At 41.9% G+C, this 25,362-nt stretch overlaps 1 protein-coding gene across 2 annotated transcripts in view; it reads right to left on the reverse strand.

The window, feature by feature from the left end:
* Positions 1 to 25,362, reverse strand: part of mat2al (methionine adenosyltransferase II, alpha-like) — a 44,307-nt gene that overhangs the window by 1,912 nt on the left and 17,033 nt on the right. The window contains exons 4-7 of one of the 2 annotated variants that reach the window (XM_038989875.1): positions 19,612 to 19,739; positions 19,375 to 19,483; positions 3,910 to 4,022; positions 655 to 798 (exon numbers count right to left, since the gene is read on the reverse strand). In XM_038989875.1, the coding sequence (XP_038845803.1) occupies positions 655 to 798; positions 3,910 to 4,022; positions 19,375 to 19,483; positions 19,612 to 19,638 (393 nt within the window). In that variant the 5' untranslated portion in view covers positions 19,639 to 19,739. The remainder of the gene's footprint in view (positions 1 to 654; positions 799 to 3,909; positions 4,023 to 19,374; positions 19,484 to 19,611; positions 19,740 to 25,362) is intronic. The other variant, XM_038989874.1, reaches the window with a different exon arrangement.

Below are 25,362 nucleotides of genomic sequence, written 5' to 3' on the forward strand. Positions count from 1 at the left end.
GCCTATTTGAGAAACTGAACAAACTGAATACAAGCGAAATACAAAAAAAAATTGATAGATGAGTGACCAAATCAGCAAAATCTGTTTGACTGTGATCCTGGCTCAGTTGACATGCTGGTAAGTGAAATCAAACAGCTGATGGAGCTGTCATGTGACCAAATGCTGCAGACAATGCATTCACGGGTCACTATGGAGGAGTTTTGGTTCCTGACTCAAAAGGGAATACTGTGCCATCTCCCTTCAAGCATTAAAAAAAACTCATGGTACGCTGATTCAGTGCTCTCCTCTGCAATAAAAACAAATATCGATCCAAGTTGGATGTGATAGGAGAGATGAGGTACGCACTGTCGACCACGCCCCCTGACTTTGAGAAGCTCCGACACAACATGCATCAAGCACATGCATCAAGCACACCCATCTCATTAGTGGTGGTGAAATATAATACATTATGTCAGACCCCTGTATTAGTATTTCATCTAATTTCAACTCATTTCAAACCAATTTAATCTTGGGGATAAATATGCATCACCTCCATCTGTCTCCAATCCACTTGTATTTCTGTCGTTACATGATTTGTGCAGAATTGGGGACATTCACTAACTAGGTTCTACGTCACTCATTCTGATAGACCGACCTCATCACTAGAGGGCTCACCTGAGTTTTAGAGTCCGGTCTGATCCAAGGACACTCCCCGTTGGCAGACAGCTCCTTTATCTTGTGGTTGAGTTTGTGGGCCAGTAGGATGGTGAGAGGCATACACTCCTCTGTCTCATCTGTAGCATAGCCAAACATCAGGCCCTGGCAGGACCACAGGCTAGATCATTAGACATTCACTTAAGCCAAGGCAGTGTGTGCATGCACGTGTGTGTAAATGGGTTGTTCCGCGTGTATCCCTTTGATATTTTAAGTAGGATTTGTGTACCTATATAGAATTTTAAGCCGGTTATTTAAATGAAGTAACCTTCAAATTTAATTTAATTTTTCACCTTTATTTAACCAGGTAGGCCAGTTGAGAACAAGTTCTCATTTACAACTGCGACCTGGCCAAGATAAAGCAAAGCAGTGCGACAAAAAACAACAGAGTTACACGTGGGATAAACAAAAGTACAGTCAATAACACAATAGAAAAATCTATATACAGTGTGTGCAAATGGAGTAAGGAGGTCAGGCAATAAATAGGCCATAGTAGCGAAATAATTACAATTTAGCAAATTAATACTGGAGTGATAGATGTGCAGATGATGATGTGCCAGTAGAAATACTGGTGTGCAAAAGAGCAACAAAAAAAAGTTAATAAAAACAATATGGGGGATGAGGTAGGTATTAGGATGGGCTATTACAGATGGGCTGTGTACAGCTGCAGCGATCGGTAAGCTGCTCAGATAGCTGATGCTTAAAGTTAGTGAGGGAGATATAAGTCTCCAACTTCAGTGATTTTTTGCAATTCGTTCCAGTCATTGGCAGCAGAGAACTGGGGAAAAAGGCGGCCAAAGGAGGTGTTGGCTTTTGGGATGACCACTGAGATATACCTGCTGGAGTGCGTGCTACGTGTGGGTGTTGTTATGGTGACCAGTGAGCTGAGATAAGGAGGAGCTTTACCGAGCAAAGACTTATAGATGACCTGGAGCCAGTGGGTCTGGCGACGAATATATAGCGAGGGCCAGCCGACGAGAGCATACAGGTCGCAGTGGTGGGTAGTGTATGGGGCTTTGGTGACAAAACGGATGGCACTGTGATAGACTGCATCCAGTTTGAGTAGAGTGTTGGAGGCTATTTTGTAAATGACATCGCCAAAGTCGAGGATCGGTAGGATAGTCAGTTTTACGAAGGTATGTTTGGCAGCGTGAGTGAAGGAGGCTTTGTTGCAAAATAGGAAGCTGATTCTAGATTTCATTTTGGATTGGAGATGCTTAATATGAGTCTGGAAGGAGAATTTACAGTCTAGCCAGACACCTAGGTATTTGTAGTTGTCCACATATTCTAAGTCAGAACTGTCCAGAGTAGTGATGCTAGTCGGGCGGGTGGTTGCGAGCAGCGATCGGTTGAAGAGCATGCATTTAGTTTTACTAGCGTTTAAGAGCAGTTGGAGGCCACAGAAGGAGTGTTGTATGGCATTGAAGCTCGTTTGGAGGTTTGTTAACACAGTGTCCAAAGAAGTGCCAGAAGTATACAGAATGGTGTCGTCTGCGTAGAGATGGATCAAGGAATCACCAGCAGCAAGAGCAACACCATTGATGTATACAGAGAAAAGAGTCGGCCCGAGAATTGAACCCTGTGGCACCCCCATAGAGACTGCCAGAGGTCCGGACAACAGGCCCTCCGATTTGACACACTGAACACTATCTGAGAAGTAGTTGGTGAACCAGGTGAAGCAGTCATTTGAGAAACCAAGGCTGCTGAGTCTGCCGATAAGAATGTGGTGATTGACAGAGTCGACAGCCTTGGCCAGGTCGATGAAGACGGCTGCACAGTACTGTCTTTTATCGATGGCGGTTATGATATCATTTAGTACCTTGAGCGTGGCTGAGGTGCACCCGTGACCAGCTCGGAAACCAGATTGCACAGCGCAGAAGGTACGGTGGGATTCGAAATGGTCAGTGATCTGGTTGTTAACTTGGCTTTCGAAGACTTTAGAAAGGCAGGGCAGGATGGATATAGGTCTGTAACAGTTTGGGTCTAGAGTGTCACCCCCTTTGAAGAGGGGGATGACCGCGGCAGCTTTCCAATCTTTAGGAATCTCGGACGGTATGAAAGAGAGGATGAACAGACTAGTAATAGGGGTTGCAACAATGGCGGCGGATAATTTTAGAAAGAAAGGGTCCAGATTGTCTAGCCCAGCTGATTTGTACGGGTCCAGGTTTTGCAGCTCTTTCAGAACATCTTCTATTAATACCACATGGTATGAATAAAGACTTGCTAAATTGCCAAAATTCAGCATTTTGACATGCCCCTTTGTGCACCCTCTGACTTCTAAGATTTTAACCCACATAACCAAATTTCACTGAGTTTTCACCATCATTGTAAAGCTAGTTATCTTGCTGCTTTGAGAAAGTCATTTCTGAATATTATTTATTTTATGTGATAAGTAATTCACATACGTTCCCTCATTTTAAGGTCAACCCTGTTACGTGAACTGAACTCTCATTTTAATAAGGTTAAACTGTCCCTTTTTTCTAAAGAACATCTAATAGTCAAATCATAGAGTAAAAGCAGGTGAGCTGGTTCTACTCTTTTATGTCGTTTTCTGGTGTTATGTGACGGAAAACTGAGTGGGTCGGTAGAGAATAACATGTTAACCCTGTTACCCATAGATAGACTAGAATGTTTTTAACAAAAACATTTTTGGGGTGAAGCTTGCATTCAACTGCCGCACCGTGTTGCACACGTAAAGCTGCCATTCGGAGGTTGACGTTTATTGTCACGAGGCTTGTCCTGGAGGCAGAACTGAGCGAATTGGATAGGCCAGCTGCAAAGTCAAAATTGGGTGCATTGTAAAACTTGATGAATATTTTTTTATTTAAAAAAAAACTTTTTTAGTCTTAATTTAAGGTTAGGCATAAGGGTGAGCAGTGGGGTTCATGTTGGGTGCCAGCTAGTGACCACTCTGCAGAGTTGCCAGATTCATAGTGAAAAACGCTATCTTCCTTCCATTCCCTGTCACAAGGGGATTTTTGTCCGATTTAAGATAAAATCTTAAATTCAACCATGTTACTTTATTTGCCACTCAATAGGCACTTAATATAGTATTTTTTTTAATTTAACCTCTTGCGATGGGAAAACTAGTTTTTTTAATGAAGTTGAAAATGTGTCTCTATGACAATGTTAAAATTAGTTGAAATCAAACATTTTATTTTACAAAGTTACATTTCTCAAAAGGCGCTGAATTGATGGAACTGTTTTTAAGTGTACCTGATCTCCGGCTCCGATGTCATCCTGATCCTTGCCTTCAAACACACATACTGATATCTCCTCTGCCTGGGGCTCTAGGGCCACCAGCACGTTACACGTCTTATAGTCAAACCCTGTAGAAAGACAGTTACAGTGCCTTCAGAAAGTATTCAAACCCCTTGACTTATTCCACATTGTTGTGTTACAGCCTGAAATTGACTAAATGGTTTTTATCCTACCTCTCACACAGCTACACACAATACAAAGTGATAACATGTTTTTAGACATTTTTGCAAATGCATTGAAAATTAAAAACAGAAACATCTCATTTAGTGTCTTAAAAAATTATTCAGACCTCTTGACTTTTTCAAACTTTAAGTTACAGCCTTATTCTAAAATAGATTAAATAAAGTAAAAAAGGAGCACGTGATGCAGCGGAGCTGAGCAGACGTTGACAAACCGAGCTCTTCAAAGTTATTCTATTATTACATAAATAACAACGTTGAAACAATATTCTAACATCGGCTGATAAATTGTCAAGTACTTACCTTCCCAAAGAGCCATGGACCTCCGACCGAGAGGCAAGAAGGACGACCAAAACGTCGTTGATTCCCAAGATAACGATAACGCTACAGCTAGCAAGATTAGCATTAGCCCTCATAACTCAGACGACAGTTCCAGACTGTTACTCTCGGCAGCCTCGCAATGGCTACTCTCCTCCGGGAAATTCAGGATGGTAACAAATGTCTTTCTATGAAAATTGACAAGAAATCGGCTGAACTCCATTCTTGCATTGACGACCTGAAATCCTCCATGAATGATCTCCTTTTGAGAACGACTGAGGCTGAGTTGTGCATTAGCACAGTTGAAGATACCATCGCTCGACATGACCAGGTTCTGATACAACTGCAGAAGGACATTGCCTACCTCAAAAACAAGGTAGACCAGATGGAGAACCAGAGCAGACGTAGTAATATCCGTGTGGTGGGATTGAAAGAGGACAGCGAGGGCCGTGACCCGGTCCGTTTCTTCACTCAATGGATCCCGGATGTCCTAGGCATAATCAACTTCACCAAGCCGCTGGAAATCGAACGCGCCCACAGAACATCAGTGCCGAAACCCCGGCCAGATGAGCCCCCACGGGCATCAGGTTCCTTCGTATCCAAGACAGAGAGAAGATACTGCAACTCGCAAGAGCCAAAGGGAACATCACCATCGATGGCAAGAGGGTCAGCCTTTTCCCGGATAGAGCGCGGATCACGCCAGACGTCGCAAGCAGTTCAGACCTGCCGCCAAAGCACTGAAGGAGAACATCACCGGCTACCTCATCCACCCTGTTCGGATGAAAGTTCAGTACAAAGGCCGAAGCCATCTCTTCAACACACCGGGAGAAGTGTTCACTTTTCTCAAAGAACTGAACCGCGTCTGAACCGGTCTCTCTGGGGAATAAGATGCAGTTTGTTTGTTTTCTCTTATCCGGACTGAACTGCTGATATCTTCTTGGAATTTGGATCCGTTTACCCCGCTATCCGGTCGCTATAAATGATTTGTACATTTTCAACTAACCGTTTTTTCCCCGGGGTGAGTTCTATTACATTTACAGGAGAGTATATTTTGGTTTAGTCAATATCCACTGGGCGAAGCAAGTAAGTGGGCTTAGGCCCACTGCTTTCTCCCCCATTTATGTTTCTCTTCCGAAAAGAGACTCAAGCAGCCCTTACCGTGGGCAGTATTAAATATTCAGCCATAAATGTCTATTCACAATGTTTGTTTTCAACTTAGAGAGCTTGCAGGTTTTAGTTTACGCCAAGGTTTAGCTAGTAAGAACAAGATGGAAAGCGAGCAGCAACGTCTCTCAACAAGTGTATTCATGTTTGATTGTTGGGATTGTTGTTTTAGTCTGACAATCGGGGTGGGTGGGATTTAGTTTTTCTTTCTTTCTATGTTTATTGTTGTTTCCTTCCAAAAGAGACACATAGGTCACTTCTGTGTTCAAACCAAAGTTGAAACATTTCCTGACTATTTACATATGAGAGATTTCCATTCGGTTACATATTTGAAACCCAACATATGCTTAATCCACTAAAATATGTTACATTCAACGTAAAAGGTCTTAACAGCCCGATTAAACGGAAAAGAGTCTATACATACCTTAAGAAATTAAAGGCTGACATTGTGTTTTTACAAGAACACATCTTACAGCCAGTGAACACAAGAAATTGAAGAGGGAATGGGTAGGACAAGTTTTTGCGTCCTCTTTTAACTCCAAAGCAAGAGGAACTGCAATTTTGATAAGTAGACACATCCCCTTCTGCGTCAACAACACCATCTCAGATCCCTCGGGCAGGTTTGTTTTGGTGCAGAGGCATATGTTTTCAGAGTCTTGGACCCTATTGAATATTTATGCTCCTAACTTCGATGACCATATGTTTATACAGAATGTCTTTCTTCAGGTTGCTCAAGCACCACCAGGATGGCTACTGGTTGGAGGAGATTTTATTTTTTGTTTAGATACAGTTCTTGATAGGTCCTCTGATAAACCCTCACTTCTTACCAAAGCCGGCAAGCTCACCATGTCATTCATGAAAGATCTCAATTTACTAGACATCTGGAGACAGTTGCACCCACAGGATAGGGACTACTCTTTTTATTCACACCCACACAAGACACACACACGCATAGATAACTTTTTACTATCGACCCAACTGTTTCATAGAGTGTTAGATATCGAGTATCTCCCCAGATTGCTTAGTGACCATTCTCCTCTGGTATTATCAATCTCCATTCCTACCAAGGTAAATGGAGCATATAGATGGAGACTAAATTCTACACTCCTAAAGCAACCTGAATTTTGTGCATTCATCAAAGAGCAGATGAATATTTTTACTTTGACAAACAAACCCTCCGCTCCTGACAGTTTCATTCTTTGGGACACATTGAAAGCCAATCTGAGGGGACAGATCATTTCCTATACTAAAGGGCTGAAGAGAAAACACTGTGTGGAACTGAGTGCCCTTGAATCTGAAATCTCTGAGCTAGAGAAAACCTACCAAAGAGGCCCGACTAAAGATCTATACAGGCTTTTGGTAAATAAAAAACGGAAATATAATATTCTGAACACATATCAAGCTGAGAGGGCCATCACTAAATCAAAACAGTGTTATTACGAGCTTGGAGAGAATGCTCACAAAGTATTGGCATGGCAACTGAAAGCAGAGGAAAATAAGAGGACAATTAATGCTATAGAAACTCTTACTAATGAGATATCTTTCGACCCTACTGAAATTAATAATACTTTTAAGAAATACTATGAAGACCTCTACACTTCCCAATCAAGCGTTGATCGATCAGAGATCGACTCCTTTCTCTCCTCTCTCAACCTCCCATGCCTGTCAGAGGAAGACAGAGAGCGCCTGAGTGAACACTTCTCAGTTCCTGAATTGTTGGAGGCCATTAAATCCTTACCTTCTAATAAATCTCCCGGGGAGGATGGCTTCCCTCCAGAGTTCTATAAAGAATTGATGGAGCTGTTGGTCCCCTACCTTATGGAGGTACTTAAAAAAGCTGGGGAAGACAACTGCTTTCCAGAGTCTTTCTCTCAAGCAGTGATTACTGTAATCCACAAGAAAGGGAAAAACCCGCTAAAGTGCGCCTCCTATAGACCAATCTCTCTCCTTAACACAGATTGTAAACTGGTCACCAAGATGCTATCTAAGAGACTGGAGTCATGTCTTCCCCTGTTGGTCAACCCAGATCAGACTGGCTTCATAATTAATAGATTGTCCTCCAATAATCTCAGAAGGTTCTTTGATATAATTCACCTTGCTAACAAAAACAAAATACCTAGTTTCGCAGTCTCCCTCGACGCCAAAAAGGCCTTTGATAGGGTTGAATGGCCATACCTCTTTCGCGTCTTGGAAAGGTTTGGTTTAGGTACCGTGTTTGTAAATTTGATAAAATCACTCTACAAATCTACTAAAGCTAGGATTGCAACCAACTTCCTCTTTCCCTCTCTATAGGGGGAACAGACAAGGTTGCCATCAAACCGTTGGCTGAGGCGATTAGAACGTGCCCTGACATACATGGCTTTGAGGTGGGCCCCCATACCCATAAGTTATCACTCTTTGTGGACGACCTTATCTTATTACGAACAAACCCAGAACACTCCCTCTCTCACTTGCAGATCCTACTACAGTGTTATAGTTCTTTCTCTGGATAGAATGTCAATTTTGATAAAAGCGAAATCTTACCATTGTCTTTGACCATCATACCATCAAGCACAAGTTTCCTTTTAGATGGTTGCCTATAGGCTTCACATATTTGGGCATAATGGTGGATGGTAATCTGAACAACCTCTATAAACTCAATCTGGCCAGTTTGCTGTAAAAGGTGGATGTAAACCTTTGTAAATGGATGGACTTGCCTCTCACTCTACTGTGTAGAATAAATGTAATTAAAATGAATGTCCTGCCCAGATTTCTATATCTGTTTCAATCTCTCCCTATCCCTGTTCCCGCAGCATTCTTTTCCTCTCTCGACAAGATGACCAGACGGTTTATCTGGCACGGCAAAACCCCTAGGGTTGGCCTGGATAAACTGACCCTTGATGACGGTCAAGGGGGATTAAACCTCCCCAATTTTAGAATGTGCTACTGGGCTGCACAGTCTAGGTTTCTGCCTCAGAGGTTTGACAAGGGTCCCTCTCCCTCATGCTTGAACATTGAAAAGCTTGAGGTAAATGATGACACTGGGGCAGAATTGTTTTACAAATGGGACAGAAAATCTATAAAAACCATCACAGACAACCCTTTAATCATACATTCTGTCCTGGCATGGTGCAAACTGCATGAGCTGTTCAGACAAGGGGGATTCCTTTCCCCTGAAACCCCTTTACAGAACAATAGATTGATCCCTATGTTTTCCAGAATAGTAACTTTAGACCATGGTCTGATAAGGGTATCACTCTTCTGGAACATTGTTATGTAGTAAATGATAAATGACAAAGAATGATAGTAAAAAGGCAAACTCAGCTCCATCATTAGTACATGATAAATGACAAAGAATGATAGTAAAAAGGCAAACTCAGCTCCATCATTCATTGAATCAGATGGCTCATTCATCACAAAACCAACTGATATTTCCAACTACTTTAATTATTTTTTTCATTGGCAAGATTAGCAAACTTAGGCGTAACATGCCAGCAACAAACGACGACACTACACATCCAGATAGATAGATATCTATCTATATGACCAAATTATGAAAGACAAGCATTGTAATTTTGCCTTCTATAAAGTGAGTCTGGAAGAGGTGAGAAAATTATTGGTGTCTATCAACAATGACAAGCCACTGGGGTCTGACAACTTGAATGGAAAATTACTGGGGATAATAGCGGACGATATTGCCATTCATACAGTATTTGACATATTTTCAATTTAAGCCTACTAGAATGTGTGTACCCCCAGGCTTGGAGGGAAACAAAAGTCATTCCCCTACCCAAGAATAGTAAAGCCCCCTTTACTGGCTCAAATAGCCAACCAATCAGCCTGTTCCCAACCCTTAGTAAACTTTTGGAAAAAATGGTGTTTTAAAAATGCTATTTTACAGTGAACAAATTGACAAACTTTCACCATGCTTATGGGGAAGGGCATTCAACAAGCACAGCACTGATGATTGGCTAAGAGAAATTGATGATAAAATTGTGGGGGCTGTTTTGTTCGACTTCAGTGCGGCTTCTGACATTATTGATCATAGTCTGCTGGAAAACCTTGTGTGTTATGGCTTTACACCCCCTGCTATATTGTGGATAAAGAGTTACCAGTCTAGCAGAACACAGCGGGTGTCGTACCCACAGCAACGATTAAAACATTCCCAAACCAGAAACCGTGGATTGATGGCAGAATTCGCGTGAAACTGAAAGCGTGAACCACTGCTTTTAACCAGGGCAAGGTGACCGGAAACATGACCGAATACAAACAGTGTAGCTATTCCCTCCGCAAGGCAATCAAACAAGCTAAGTCCCAGTATAGAGACAAAGTAGAGTCGCAATTCAACAGCTCAGACACAAGAGGTATGTGGCAGGGTCTACAGTCAATCACGGATTACAAAAAGAAAACCAGCCCCGTCGCGGACCAGGATGTCTTGCTCCCAGACAGACTAAATAACTTTTTTGCTCGCTTTGAGGACAATACAGTGCCACTGACACGGCCCGCTACCAAAACCTGCGGGCTCTCCTTCACTGCAGCCGAGGTGAGTAAAACATTTAAACGTGTTAACCCTCGCAAGGCTGCAGGCCCAGACGGCATTCCCAGCCGCGTCCTCAGAGCATGCGCAGACCAGCTGGCTGGTGTGTTTAAGGACATATTCAATCAATCCTTATCCCAGTCTGCTGTTCCCACATGCTTCAAGAGGGCCACCATTGTTCCTGTTCCCAAGAAAGCTAAGGTAACTGAGCTAAACGACTACCGCCCCGTAGCACTCACTTCCGTCATCATGAAGTGCTTTGAGAGACTAGTCAAGGACCATATCACCTCCACCCTACCTGACACCCTAGACCCACTCCAATTTGCTTACCGACCCAATAGGTCCACAGACGACGCAATCGCAACCACACTGCACACTGCCCTAACCCATCTGGACAAGAGGAATACCTATGTGAGAATGCTGTTCATCGACTACAGCTCAGCATTTAACACCATAGTACCCTCCAAACTCGTCATCAAGCTCGAGACCCTGGGTCTCGACCCCGCCCTGTGCAACTGGGTCCTGGACTTCCTGACGGGCCGCCCCCAGGTGGTGAGGGTAGGTAACAACATCTCCACCCCGCTGATCCTCAACACTGGGGCCCCACAAGGGTGCGTTCTGAGCCCTCTCCTGTACTCCCTGTTCACCCACGACTGCGTGGCCATGCACGCCTCCAACTCAATCATCAAGTTTGCGGACGACACTACAGTGGTAGGCTTGATTACCAACAACGACGAGACGGCCTACAGGGAGGAGGTGAGGGCCCTCGGAGTGTGGTGTCAGGAAAATAACCTCACACTCAACGTCAACAAAACAAAGGAGATGATTGTGGACTTCAGGAAACAGCAGAGGGAGCACCCCCCTATCCACATCGACGGGACAGTAGTGGAGAAGGTGGAAAGTTTTAAGTTCCTCGGTGTACACATCACGGACAAACTGAATTGGTCCACCCACACAGACAGCGTTGTGAAGAAGGCGCAGCAGCGCCTCTTCAACCTCAGGAGGCTGAAGAAATTTGGCTTGTCACCAAAAGCACTCACAAACTTCTACAGATGCACAATCGAGAGCATCCTGTCGGGCTGTATCACCGCCTGGTACGGCAACTGCTCCGCCCACAACCGTAAGGCTCTCCAGAGGGTAGTGAGGTCTGCACAACGCATCACCGGGGGCAAACTACCTGCCCTCCAGGACACCTACACCACCCGATGTCACAGGAAGGCCATAAAGATCATCAAGGACAACAACCACCCGAGCCACTGCCTGTTCACCCCGCTATCATCCAGAAGGCGAGGTCAGTACAGGTGCATCAAAGCGGGGACCGAGAGACTGAAAAACAGCTTCTATCTCAAGGCCATCAGACTGTTAAACAGCCACCACTAACATTTAGTGGCCGCTGCCAACATACTGACTCAACTCCAGCCACTTTAATAATGGGAATTGATGGAAATTATGTAAAAATGTATCACTAGCCACTTTAAACAATGCCACTTAATATAATGTTTACATATCCTACATTACTCATCTCATATGTATATGTATATACTGTACTCTATATCATCTACTGCATCTTGCCATCTTTATGTAATACATGTATCACTAGCCACTTTAAACTATGCCACTTTATGTTTACATACCCTACATTACTCATCTCATATGTATAGACTGTACACTATACCATCTACTGCATCTTGCCTATGCCGTTCTGTACCATCACTCATTCATATATCTTTATGTACATATTCTTTATCCCTTTACACTTGTGTGTATAAGGTAGTAGTTGTGGAATTGTTAGGTTAGATTACTTGTTGGTTATTACTGCATTGTCGGAACTAGAAGCACAAGCATTTCGCTACACTCGCATTAACATCTGCTAACCATGTGTATGTGACAAATAAATTTGATTTGATTTGGGCGTTCTTTAATGGAAGCCTTTCCAACATAATCCAGGTAGAATCAGAAATTCCCCAGGGCAGCTGTCTAGGCCCCTTACTTTTTTCAATCTTTACTAATGACATGCCACTGGCTTTCAGTAAACTACTGTTCAGTTGTGTGGTCAGGTGCCACAAAAAATGACTTATGAAAGTTGCAATTGGCTCAGAACAGGGCAGTACGGCTGGCCCTTAAATGTACACAGAGAGCAAATATTAATAATATGCATGTCAATCTCTCCTGGCTCAAAGTGGAGGAGAGATTGACTTCATCACTACTTGTTTTTATGAGAGGTATTGACATGTTGAATGCACCGAGCTGTCTGTTTAAACTGCTGGCGCACAGCTCGGACACCCATGCATACCCCACAAGACATGTCACAAGAGGTCTCTTCAGTCACCAAGTCCAGAACAGACTATGGGAGGCGCACAGTACTACATAGATCCATGACTACATGGAACTCCATTTCACATCAAGTAACTGATGCAAGCAGTAAAATTTGATTTAAAATATAAAAATACACCTTATGGACAGTGGTGGAAACAGTACCCAACTGTCATACTTGAGTAAAAGTAAAGATACCTTAATAGAAAATGACTCAAGTAAAAGTCACCCAATAAAATTCTACTTGAGTAAAAGTCTTAAAGTATTTGGTTTCAAATATACTTAAGTATCAAAAGTAAAAGTATGAATCATTTCAAATTCCTTATATTAAGCAAACCAGATGGCACCATTTTCTTGTTTTTTAAATTTACGGACAGCCACGGGCACACTCCATTCACATTCACTCCATTCACACTCAACATTCAGACATCATTTACAAACCAATCATGTGTGTTTAGTGAGTCTGCCAGATCAGAGACAGTAGGGATGACCAGGGATGTTCTCTTGATAAGTACGTGAATTGGACTATTTTCCTGTCCTGCTAAGCCTTCAAAATGTAACGAGTACTTTTGGGTGTCAAGGAAAATGTATGGAGTAAAAAGTACAATATTTTCTTCAGGAATGTAGTTAAGTAAAAGTAGTCAAACATAAATAGTAAAGTACAGATAACCCAAAAAACGACTTAAGTAGTACTTTTACACCACTGCTTATAGAACAACGTGGACTGTGAAGCAACACAAACATAGGCACATACACATGCATACGCATACACATGCATACGCACACACGATAACATGGATTTAGTACTGTAGATATGTGGTAGTGGTGGAGTAGGGGCCTGAGGAAACACAGTGTTTTGTGAAATCTGTGAATGTATTGTTATGTTTTTAAAATTGCATCAGTTTTTTCCTGTCACAGCCATTAAAATCTAACTGCATTAAAGTCACCATTGGCCTCATGGTGAAATCCCTGAGCGGTTTCCTTTCTCTCCGGCAACTGAGTTAGGAACTATGCCTGTATCTTTGTAGTGAGTAGGTGTATTGATAAACCATCCAAAGTGTAATTACAAACTTCACCATGCTCAAATGGATATTTAATGTCTGCTTTTTGTATTGTCAGTCATCTACCAATAGGTGCCCTACTTTGCAAGGCATTGAAAAACCTCCCTAGTCTTTGTGGTTGAATCTGTGTTTGAAATTCACTGCTCGACTGAGGGACCTTACAGATAATTGTATGAGTGGGGTACAGAGATGAGGTAGTCACTGAAAAATCATGTTAAACCCTATTATTGCACACACAGTGAGTCCATGCAACTTATTCTGTGACTTGTTAAGCAAATTGTTACTCCTGAACTAATTACGGCTTGCCATAACAAAGGGGTTAATACTTATTGACTCGACATTTCAGCTTTTCATTTTTTATGAATTTGTTAAATTATTAAATCATAATTCCACTTTGTCGTTATGAGGTATTATGTGTAGGCCAGTGACACTTGTTTTTCAATTTAATCAATTTAAATTCAGGTTGTAACATTTTTTTGTTGTTGAAAAAGTCAAGGGGTGCGTGTACATTCTGAAGACACTGTATACAGTTACACATCATAGTAATAACCTGTAGAAACAGACAGGCAAGCTTATATTTTCACATACAAAGGAGTCATGGCAAACTTGCAGCAACTTGTGAACTTCTGGCAAACAATCCTGGGAAATTGTACAAAATTGCTGTAAACTCCTTATGAATATGCTAATGTTACTTTTTTAGTTACTTTGTGTTTAACGTTGAAATGCCATATCTACATAAACCAATTCATATATAACTTGGAATTATCTTGCTTCTCACCAAAAACTAAACTAAACATACAAAATGTACTAAACATTCAATGTCATAACAGAACAAAATAAATCCAATACAACTTAAAATCATCAGCATGCTAATGAAGAAAAGAGCAAAGACTGAATATTTCCCAAATAAATTGTTTATTTAATTCTCATGTAGCAACAACTTTTACATGAGAAAAATGTGAACACTATGGGGATGTTGACCTGGGGAAACTACAGAATTTACATGAGCCAAGTGATAACTGAGCAATTAGCCATTAACCAATTGAAGTTTAAAAGAGATGTGAATGTGAAATAAAACTAAAAATCTAACTTGGTTCAGAACAATTGCCTTTTTGAGTGAACTTTGTAGATGGCGGCCCTGTGGAAGTCCGTCGTCCAAAGATTTTTTAATACATGCACTGAAACAATCAGAAAACACAAAACAAAAAACAACATTATGGTTATTGAAAGCATTTTCTATTTTGGCATCTTAAAAAGGTACTCAGTGGCTAATGGTCGGGTTTTGGCTTTGGAAAAATGGGGTCATCTGTTACAAAGTTACCTTGATGTTGCTATGCTTCTCACTGCTTTGATGTTGCTATGCTTCTCACTGAAACTGGCATTATACAGTTGAAAACGGAAGTTTACATACACCTTAGCCAAATACATTTAAACTCAGTTTTTCACAATTCCTGACATTTAATCCTAGTAAAAATTCCCTGTCTTAGGTCAGTTAGGATCACCACTTTATTTTAAGAATGTGAAATGTCAGAATAATAGTAGAGAGAATTGATTTAATTCAGCTTTTATTTCTTTCATCACATTCCCTGTCGGTCAGAAGTTTACATACACTCAATTAGTATTTGGTAGCAATGCCTTTAAATTGTTTAACTTGGGTCAAACGCTCCAGGTAGCCTTCCACAAGCTTCCCACAATAAGTTGGGTGAATTTTGGCCCATTCCTCCTGACAGAGCTGGTGTAACTGAGTCAGGTTTGTAGGCCTCCTTGCTCACACACGCTTTATCAGTTCTGCCCACAAATTATCTATAGGATTGGGGTCAGGGCTTTGTGATGGCCACTGAAATACATCGACTTTGTTGTCCTTAAGCCATTTTGCCACAACTTTGGAAGTATGCTTGGGGTCATTGTCCATTTGGAAGACCCATTTACGACCAAGCTTTAACTTCCTGACTGATGTCTTGAGATGTTGCTTCAATATATCCACAATTTCCCTTCCTCATGGTGCCATCTATTTTGTGAAGTGCACCAGTCCCTCCTGCAGCAAAGCCACCCCACAACATGATGCTGCCACCCCCGTGCTTCATGGTTGGGATGGTGTTCTTCGGCTTGCAAGCCTCCCCCTTTCTTCCTTCAAACATAACAATGGTCATTATGGCCAAACAGTTCTATTTTGTTTCATCAAACCAGAGGACATTTCTCCAAAAAGTACAATCTTTGTCCCCATGTGCAGTTGCAAACCGTAGTCTGGCTTTTTTATGGCGGTTTTGGAGCAGTGGCTTCTTCCTTGCTGAGCGGCCTTTCAGGTTATGACGATATAGGACTCGTTTGACTGTGGATATAGATACTTTTGTACCTGTTTCCTCCAGCATCTTCACAAGGTCCTTTGCTGTTGTTCTGAGATTGATTTGTACTTTTCGCAACAATGTATGTTCATCTCTAGGAGACAGAAAGCGTCTCCTTCCTGAGCGGCATGACGGCTGCGTTGTCCCATGGTGTTTATACTTGCGTACTATTGTTTATACAGATGAACGTGGTACCTTCAGGCGTTTGGAAATTTCTCCCAAGGATGAACCAGACTTGTGGAGGTCTAAAAAGTTTTCTGAGGTCTTGGCTGATTTCTTTTGATTTTCCCATGATGTCAAGCAAAGAGGCAGAGTTTGAAGATAGGCCTTGAAATACATCCACAGGTACACCACCAATTGACTCAAATGATGTCAATAACCCATCAGAAGCTTCTAAAGCCATGACATCATTATAAGTGAAATAATCTGTCTGTAAACAATTGTTGGAAAAATGACTTGTGTCATGTACAAAGTCGAACCAACTTGCCAAAACTATAGTTTGTTAACAAGAAATTTATGGAGTGGTTGAAAAACTAGTTTTAATGACTCCAACCTAAGTGTATGTAAACCTCTGACTTCAACTGTATATACAGTATTTTTCAGCAAGGAAACAATGTTTCTGCCAGTTATAAATGCTATATAAAAACAAATGATGTAGCTAGCATAAACTGGGACATAGATTTAGTAGGCCTAACTTCAAATGAATGTATGGCAAACTGTTCCGAGAGCAGGGGTTCCCCAACCCCCCCACCTTTTAACATTTGAAAAATGTCATGTTTTGAAGCCCATTTCCTGCAATTCTATTTAATAAAAAACAATACTAACAATAAGAAAGAAAGAAAATCTACACACGATTTCCCCAAATGAAATGTAATTCCACTACCAAATATGTTTTATTATGATAATTTATATGAACTCTCAATTTAATAATACATATTCTCTAACATAAAGTGAGTCAATGTGCGGCACCAGTTAGTTGAGGTAATATGTACATGTAGGTAAAGTTATTAAAGCGACTAAGCATAGATAACAACAAAGAGTAGCAGCGCTGTAAAAGAGGAAGGGGGGGGGGCAATGCAAATAGTCTTGGGGGTAGAAGCTGTTTAGAAGCCTCTTGGACCTAGACTTGGCACTCCGGTAGTGCTTGCCGTGCGGTAGCAGAGAGAACAGTCTATGACTAGGGTGGCTGGAGTCTGACAATTTTTAGGGCCTTCCTCTGACACCGCCTGTTATAGAGGTCCTGGATGGCAGGAAGCTTGGCCCCAGTGATGTACTGGGCCGTTCGCACTACCCTCAGTAGTGCCTTGCGGTTGGAGGCTGAGCAGTTGCCATACCAGGCAGTGATGCAACCCGTCAGGATGCTCTCGATGGTGCAGCTGTAGAACCTTTTGAGGATCTGAGGACCCATGCCAAATCTTTTCAGTCTCCTAAGGGGGAATAGGTTGTCGTGCCCTCTTCACGACTGTCTTGGTGTACTTGGACCATGTTAGTTTGTTGGTGATGTGGACACCAAGGAACTTGAAGCTCTCAACCTGCTCCACTGCAGCCCCGTCAATGAGAATGGTGGCGTGCTCGGTCCTCTTTTTCCTGTAGTCCACATTCATCTCCTTTGTCTTGATCACGTTGAGGGAGAGGTTGTTGTCCTGGCACCACACGGCCAGGTCTCTGACCTCCTCCCTACAGGCTGTCTCATCATTGTCGGTGATCAGGCCTACCACTGTTGTGTCATCGGCAAATGTAATGATGGTGTTGGAGTCGTGCCTGGCCATGCAGTCATGAGTGAAGAGGGAGTACACAGAAGGGGACTGAGCACGCACCCCTGAGGGGACCCTGTGTTGAGGAGCAGTATGGCAGATGTGTTGTTGCCTACCCTTACCACCTGGGGGCGGCCCGTCAGGAAGTCCAGGATCCAGTTGCAAAGGGAGGTGTTTAGTCCCAGGGTCCTTCAATTATTGATGAGCTTTGAGGGCACTATGGTGTTGAACACTGAGCTGTAGTCAATGAATAACATTCTCACATTGGTGTTCCTTTTGTCCAGGTGGGAAAGGGCAGTGTGGAGTGCAATAGAGATCGCATCATCTGTGGATCTGTTGGGACAGTATGCAAATTGGAGAGCCGTCTAGGGTTTCTGGGATAATGATGTTGCTGTGAGCCATGATCAGCCTTTCAAAGCACTTCATGGCTACAGACGTGAATGCTACGGGTCGGTAGTCATTTAGGCAGGTTACCTTAGTGTATTTGGGCACAGGCACTATGGTGGTCTGCTTAAAACATGTTGGTATTACAGACTCGGACATGGAGAGGTTGAAAATGTCAGTGAAGACACTTGCTAGTTGGTCAGCACAGGCTCGCAGTACATGTTCCTGGCAATCTGTCTGGCCCTGCGGCCTTGTGAATGTTGACCTGTTTAAAGGTCTTACATCAGCTGCGGAGAGTGTCATCACACAGTCTTCCGGAACAGCTGGTGCTCTCATGCATGTTTCAGTGTTATTTGCCTCGAAGCGAGCATAGAAGTAGTTTAGCTCATCTGGTAGGCTTGTGTCACTGGACAGCTGTTGGCTGTGCTTCCCTTTGTAGTCTGTCATGGTTTGCAAGCCCTGCCACATCCGATGAGCATCAGAGCCGGTGTAGTACGATTCAATCTTAGTCCTGTATTGAAGCCTTGCCTGTCTGATGGTTCGTCAGAGGGCATAGCGGGATTTCTTATAAGCTTCTGGGTTCGAGTCCTGCTCCTTGAAAGCGGCAGCTCTAGCCTTTAGCTCAGTGCGGATGTTGCCTGTAATCCATGGCTTCTGGTTGGGGTATGTACGTACGGTCACTGTGGGGATGACGTCATTGATGAAGCCAATGACTGATGTGGTGTACTTATTTTCGGTCATAAGAGATGGTAGCGGTAACATTACATACAAAATAAGTTTAAAAAAAGTTACAAACAACACAAATAAACGAACAAAAAACAAAATCGGTTGGGGACACGTAAAACGTCTGCCTTCTTCTCCAGTACCATTTTTAATACAGATCAATCAAACAATTGATAGCGACAGTCACACATTGTATAAGTACAATTTCCTTGACTCCTCGATTTCAGAAGGTCTTACCTCAGCTTCTGAATGTCAGAGACAAACCAAAGATATTCCCATGTGCAGAGTCACATCTTCCTCAGGCATTTAACCACTTGTTTTCAGCCTAAAGCATAGCGGATTTATGCATTGTTTTAAAAATCGGTATAACCAAAACGTAAATTATTCTTAAAAATTGTTCCCTCAAATCAGGGAAGGTCCCGCACCCTCCCACGAAACATTGGTGCCCCCTGTCTTAGAGAGCCACATACAATATTTTTCTACAGCCAAGCCTCAACACAATTGATTCAAACTAATCAACTAATTATGATCTTCAATCTAGACTTAATCATTAAGAGCCAGTCGTCTACTAGTATTCTCTTCTTCCTGAGGGTGTATGAGGCTTGGGCAGAATAAATAATATGGCAATTCATATTATTTTTCCAAAATGAATTAAAGATGACTTACATCTAAAAGTGATGCATGCAAGAAGCCTTGACCCGGTGCACACATATTTCTCTGTCCTCAGTTTGATTGAAGGCCTTAATCTGTATTTTTGACTTGTAACTGATGGCTTCTAGAAAGAAAGAAGGAACAACACATGATCAGGATGAGCTAGCTACTAGTTTAAAGCAATGAAAGATCCAATTGTTACAAATTCATATATAGACTACATTTATGAGAATAATACATGCATTTGCTTACCTTATCAACCTTGAAGATGATACTCATTAATCACTCAAAAACATGTTATGAGTGAGTGCACCACAAACATCTTTCCAGGGTGTTGATGTATCCTTTTCCCACACCACGGGTAGTGAAAGGGTATCCATCTGCAAAAGTGAAGTTTTGCTTTGATGTCAAGTCAGCTCATATTGTTGTGCTAACATGCTTCTGAACAGTTACACTAGCATATTGACAGCATGTTATTGGTACAGCAACTTATTCACCCCAAAAATATAGCTAAGTGTTTAGGCAAATCATTAGTTAGCTAGCTAGTTAAAGTTATATCTCACTTTTCGACTTTAAGTTATTAGCTACATCAAACCAATGAGAATGCCGAAGTCATATCAGAAAATGTTTTGCCGGGGTGTGATGTAATATGGAGGACCCGGCAAGCCAGCCTATTCCCTATAATGTAAACAGAAATAACTTCAAAATGTATAACTTCAAATTAAACCAAATTGTCTGTACTCATGACTACTGGTTTCAATTACATTTTCTGCCAACTTACAAGCAAAGACTTTATGAATTTATTTACAAATCAACTTGCAAGGTTGCTAGCAACTAGCCTGCTAACGTTAGTCCTACTGACCTGCTAACGTTAGCCCTACCAGTCTGCTAATGTTACGTTACCACTGCATAAGTCAGCCAGTTAATATCAACAGCTAGCTTAAAGCTACATTAAAGTAAACCAAAGTTTTGGAAATACATAATGCCATTAACCAGTTATCAAAGAATGATCGCTATATGAAGTTATCTTAGCCAGCAAGCTATCCAGCCAGCTACCGTTAGCCATTTAGACAACTAGCTATTAGCCTAGCCAACCACCACGGTTTTGGTCGGCAAGCCAGAGCCCAACAACTGGAGACCAGCTGGAACACAACTAAAACATGACCGCAGATCAAAAGCAAAGAGAGAGCAGAGACTTACAGATTGATGGCTGGGGCCCATCCGATGGGGAAACTTTTTTTTAAAGAGTGCAGGACGAGTTAGCTACCAAAGCAAGGGGGAGGCGGCCAATTCACCGGGTTGAGGGAGAATGAGGAAAATCTAATAGCTATAGCGAGAAAAATCTAAAATAGATAGATTCCAGATGTCAGATATCTCGCATGCTAATACTAACTAAGCCAAGGTGGAAAAAGAAACAGTCCAGTAGCCTACCTCAGAGAAAATGCAGAAAAGTTGACAAAACAAAAAGGAGAACAGACGAGGTACTACACAATTACAGCAAGCAGGTATGATTTTCTCCTTCATTTTGTGCCCACGGCAAGAAGGCCCCAGAGCCTGCCGTGCTAACACAGACACAAAGTTTGATAAGCATGAGGATGCTGCATGTCTTTTCCCCCAAAAAAATTCTGCGTCATTGGTCAACAGCATTAGAGCGGTGACTGGATGGATTCAGAGAGCCTCAGCCTGTCAAAAGACAGGCGCTTGCGGTGAAGGTGCGTATCGGAAAAGCAGTTTGAAACTGCTAGTGAGTTGGGTGAAGAAAATAGCAGAGTGAGAGAATGAGTGTGTTACCATGGCGAAGAAAGGAAATGAGAAGTAAAGTTGTGGTGGAAACTAGGTAACCCCTACACTCGTTTTTAGTCGGGGGGTGAGGATGTTGGACCAATGCTACCTGAAAAATCTGTTTAATGTCTCGAGGAAAATCGGGAATGTGTTGGAAGAAAGTGTGGAGTCGATGAGAGTCAAAAGAAGTGGTCTTTAGATGTGTGTGTCTGCGGCGCAGAAGAAACATGTTTTAAGACAAAAAGATATCAGAGTGGAATGTTTACTGTTTGGATTTTCAAAGCATGGCGCCTATCAAAGGGGTTATTTCTGGGGTGGCGCAAGAAATATGTGGACACCCCTTCAAATTAGTGGATTTGGCTATTTCATCAACACCGTTGCTGACAGGTGTATAAAATCGAGTACACAGCCATTAATCTCCATAGACAAACAATGGCAGCAGAATGGCCTTACTGAAGAGCTCAGTGACCTTCAACGTGTTTCCGTCATGAAATGCCACCTTTTCAACAAGTTAGTTTGTCAAATTTCTGCCCTGCTAGAGCTGTCACGGTCAACTGTTAGTGCTGTTATTGGGAAGTGGAAACCTCTAGGCGCAACAACGGCTCAGCCGCGAAGTGGTAGGCCAGACAAGCTCACAGAACGGGACCGTAGAGTGCTGAATAGTCTATCCTCGGTCGTAACACTCAATACCAAGTGGCCGAGCAACCGCACACAAGCCTAAGATTACCATGCGCGATGCCAAGTGTCGGCTGGAGTGTTGTAAAGCTCGCCACCATGATGAATCACGCTTCACCATCTGGCAGTCGGACGGACGGCAGGAGAACGCTACCTGCCCCAATGCATAGTGTCAACTGTAAAGTTTGGTGGAGGAGGGATAATGGTCTGGGGCTGTTTATGGTTTGGGCTAGGCCCCTTAGTTGGTAGTAGAGCCCAGTGGAGGCTCCTTAGAGGGGGAAGGGGAGGACCATCCTACTCAGTGAATTTCAGAAGAATAAAAATTGTGAAACATAAAAATAAAAAGTTATAATTTTAAGATAAAAACTATGGTAAGTATATTCAAATGTATTTTAAATTGATAAAACATTGTTTTGCAATGAAGGTCTACAGTAGTCTCAACAGCACTCTCTGGTGTAGCACCATGGTAAGCTACAGCTAGATAGCACTGTAGTGCATAAAACGTGGTGAGTAGTTGACTAAACTGCTTGCTGTACACTGTATTGCATGATTGTAGAGGGTTGACTAGCGCGTTAGTTCTAGTAGCTATGTTGACTATGACGTTAGCTAATATGGTGACAATTACAAAACTGTTGTATTGTGCACTGAACTCCACAAGCATAGGGAAAAAAGTGAGAGAGCGTAGATGCGAAAAGGAATTATATATACACACAACGAGCAAAGTGATCATTCTGTTTGTATGTGACTGCTAGTTCTGTGTTTGCGTGTGATCAGGGGTATATTCATTCCAACGATTCTGTTGAAAAATGTTTCTTAAAACAGAAGCAAACGGAAGGAAAAGGGATAAACATACCTGAATTTGTCCACTAGGAACTCTTGTTTGTAACTGTTGGACTAACGATTACAACCTAGATCAGCTAGATGCAGGCAAGAGTGTGCAAGGCGCTATTTAATATGTCACTGTCTGTCACCTTGATTACTCAATTTTCTCAACCTGTGCACCTAAATTGTAAACTGTCATTCGTGGGATAGGTTGTAGCAACCTCATGATGGGTATAGGGAAAATTTGAGTATCATGTAGTACCCTAAACATATCGACGTTACATTGAGCTGGGTGAATGGAATATGAATGGCAGTCATCCAATAAGTTGTAATAGAAATAAGGCCATGATAAAAAAGAAAAAGTCCTTCCTCATCTTAAAACGGCACCGACCGCCACTAATAGAGCCACCACGACCAGTGAAGGTTTTTCATCAACTGAGGGACTGTGAAATGTTGCATGTTAACAAGGTGGACCTTGTATTATTCATTGCAATGGTGAAACTGTACAGCACAAGCAGAGAAATTAGAATAATTGTGAATGCAGCTGAACGTTTCTTGATTTCACAGCAGAGGCCTTGCAAGAAATCCTGTCGCTGAATGTTCCGCCCTCACAGACCCCTTAACCTGTGTAGGGATGTATTTTGGAATAGACTGATTGAATAAGTGTGATGGGTTGTGTTTGCAAACATGTCTATTTTTGTATGATGTCGTTTTCCCTCTCTCCCACAATGGATTTTTATTTTCTCGTTCAATACTCCATCCAGCTGGTGGCGGTAATGCACCATTAATATTTGATGCCAACTGCCATTAAACCCCATCAAAGAAGAAGGTGCGTGCTGAGACTGGCATCAAAATACTGGAGAAAATGCAATTGAACTAATTCAAGTACCCACATTTATGTTAGAGGTTTTAGCTTTTAATTTGGCTTATTATTGTTTGGAAATATACAAACATAATGTGTGGTAACTTTATGACTGGCTTGAAAAACACACTGAGTGTGTTACATAGAGCCATCATCGTGCACAACATGAGTGCCATGCACAAACATAACATTAACTTCTAAAGGCTTTCCCCCAAAACTTCCCCAATTAAATGTTGACTGCAAAGAAAGCATACCTAGCAGAATGATATGATGGTTTATATCAATCGGGTGGGCGTTCGTTTGTTTTGCAAAGTCTCCCATCACATGTCTAGTAGCCTACAGAAACAACCTAGCCAAACACAATGGTTAATTGAGAGGTGGGAAGTTGAATTAAAGGGGAACTACACCAATTTTTATAAATGTTTTACTGATGTGGTTTAAGAATTGTTGTGGATACAGAACAACCAATGTTCTAGTTTTTAGATAAAAAATAGTGTGAGAGTGAAAACCTGAAAAAATAAATTGAACATTTTCTAAAATCTGCAGTTTTCCCTATAGGTCTACTCGTTGTCCTTTATGATGAATCTATATGACAACATTATTTTAAATAGCCTGACAGAAGTTACAGTTAGACAGCTCTAAAATACACTTTTTATTGCATTTGATGTAATTGTGTGTGGTATTTACAATCAAATTTAATTTAGATTTTTACAGATTCAAAGTTCAAAAAAGTTGCAGAATGGCCCCCTAAAAAATGCTGTACATGCAATAAGGTAGATGAACGAGTCCCATCCTCTCCGAAAATAAATAGTGGAACTAGAAAGCCAAGTTGGAGTACCAGCATGAAGATTAAAGACCCTAAAAATGTTGAAATATTAAACAAAGGACAAAACAGACATGAGATATCTCTTGCTGATAGTATCCTAAAAAAGAGGAACATTCATGCAAAGAAAGGGAGAAGGCAGAAAAGCCTTTCACAGAGAATGCGGAAGATGAGAGCAAAGCGAAGAGAGGAAGAGAAACCAGAAATGTGTTAAGAAAACACTTAACAGAATAGCAGAAAAAGAAGATGCAAAGACAGCTTTAAAAAAAATGTGAACAGAGAGCAGCTAGGTCAAAAGAGGAGCATGTAAGAGAAATCAAAAAGAGGAGAAATATGGTCAGAACAAAGAACAGGCAAAGCAGGTGAAAGCACAAGAGAAATTGGAGGCAGAGAGGATTCGTCTCAAGGAACTAGAGAATAAATTAGAAGAACAGAGAAAGCAACTTGAACATTCTAAAAGAGCCTTGCAGACAGCAGAGCAAGATGTACGGGGTCCATCTGCCAGAGGGATGAGCCTTCAAAAGGGCTAAAGCCTGTATGCCAAAACAGGCAGCACAGTATGTCACTACTCCATGGACCCTTATTGACAAAGCAGCTATTTTCTGTCAGAAAAACATCGGAACCACAACAGAGGGGAAGTTGGAAGTGGCAGTTGTTGAAGCAGTAGCCAATGGCCTATCAAAGTCCAGACAATCTCCAACTAGAAAGGCTTTGGCTTGTTCACTGAATATGATTTTGAACTACAAACTACAGAGACAAACTACAGAGACAGTTTGCAAAATGATTTGGGGTCAGTAGAAAACTTTAAAAGGTAAGCTTAAAAAACAAGAGATTGACATAGATTATCTCAATGTTGTCTCAGCAGTGGAACAATGATACGAAGCAGTTTCAAAGTGCCAGATAAGAAAAGGGTGAGCAAGAAGACTGGGAAGGCAGCCAGCTTTCTTGACCTCTCCACTGCACTAAAAATGTCTCAAAGCCAACCATGGTATCTCAATAGGAGATGCTATATTTCACAGATTAGGACCAAGAACCATTA

Source organism: Salvelinus namaycush, chromosome 3 (assembly GCF_016432855.1).
Source record: "Salvelinus namaycush isolate Seneca chromosome 3, SaNama_1.0, whole genome shotgun sequence".
NCBI classification, from domain to species: domain Eukaryota; kingdom Metazoa; phylum Chordata; class Actinopteri; order Salmoniformes; family Salmonidae; genus Salvelinus; species Salvelinus namaycush.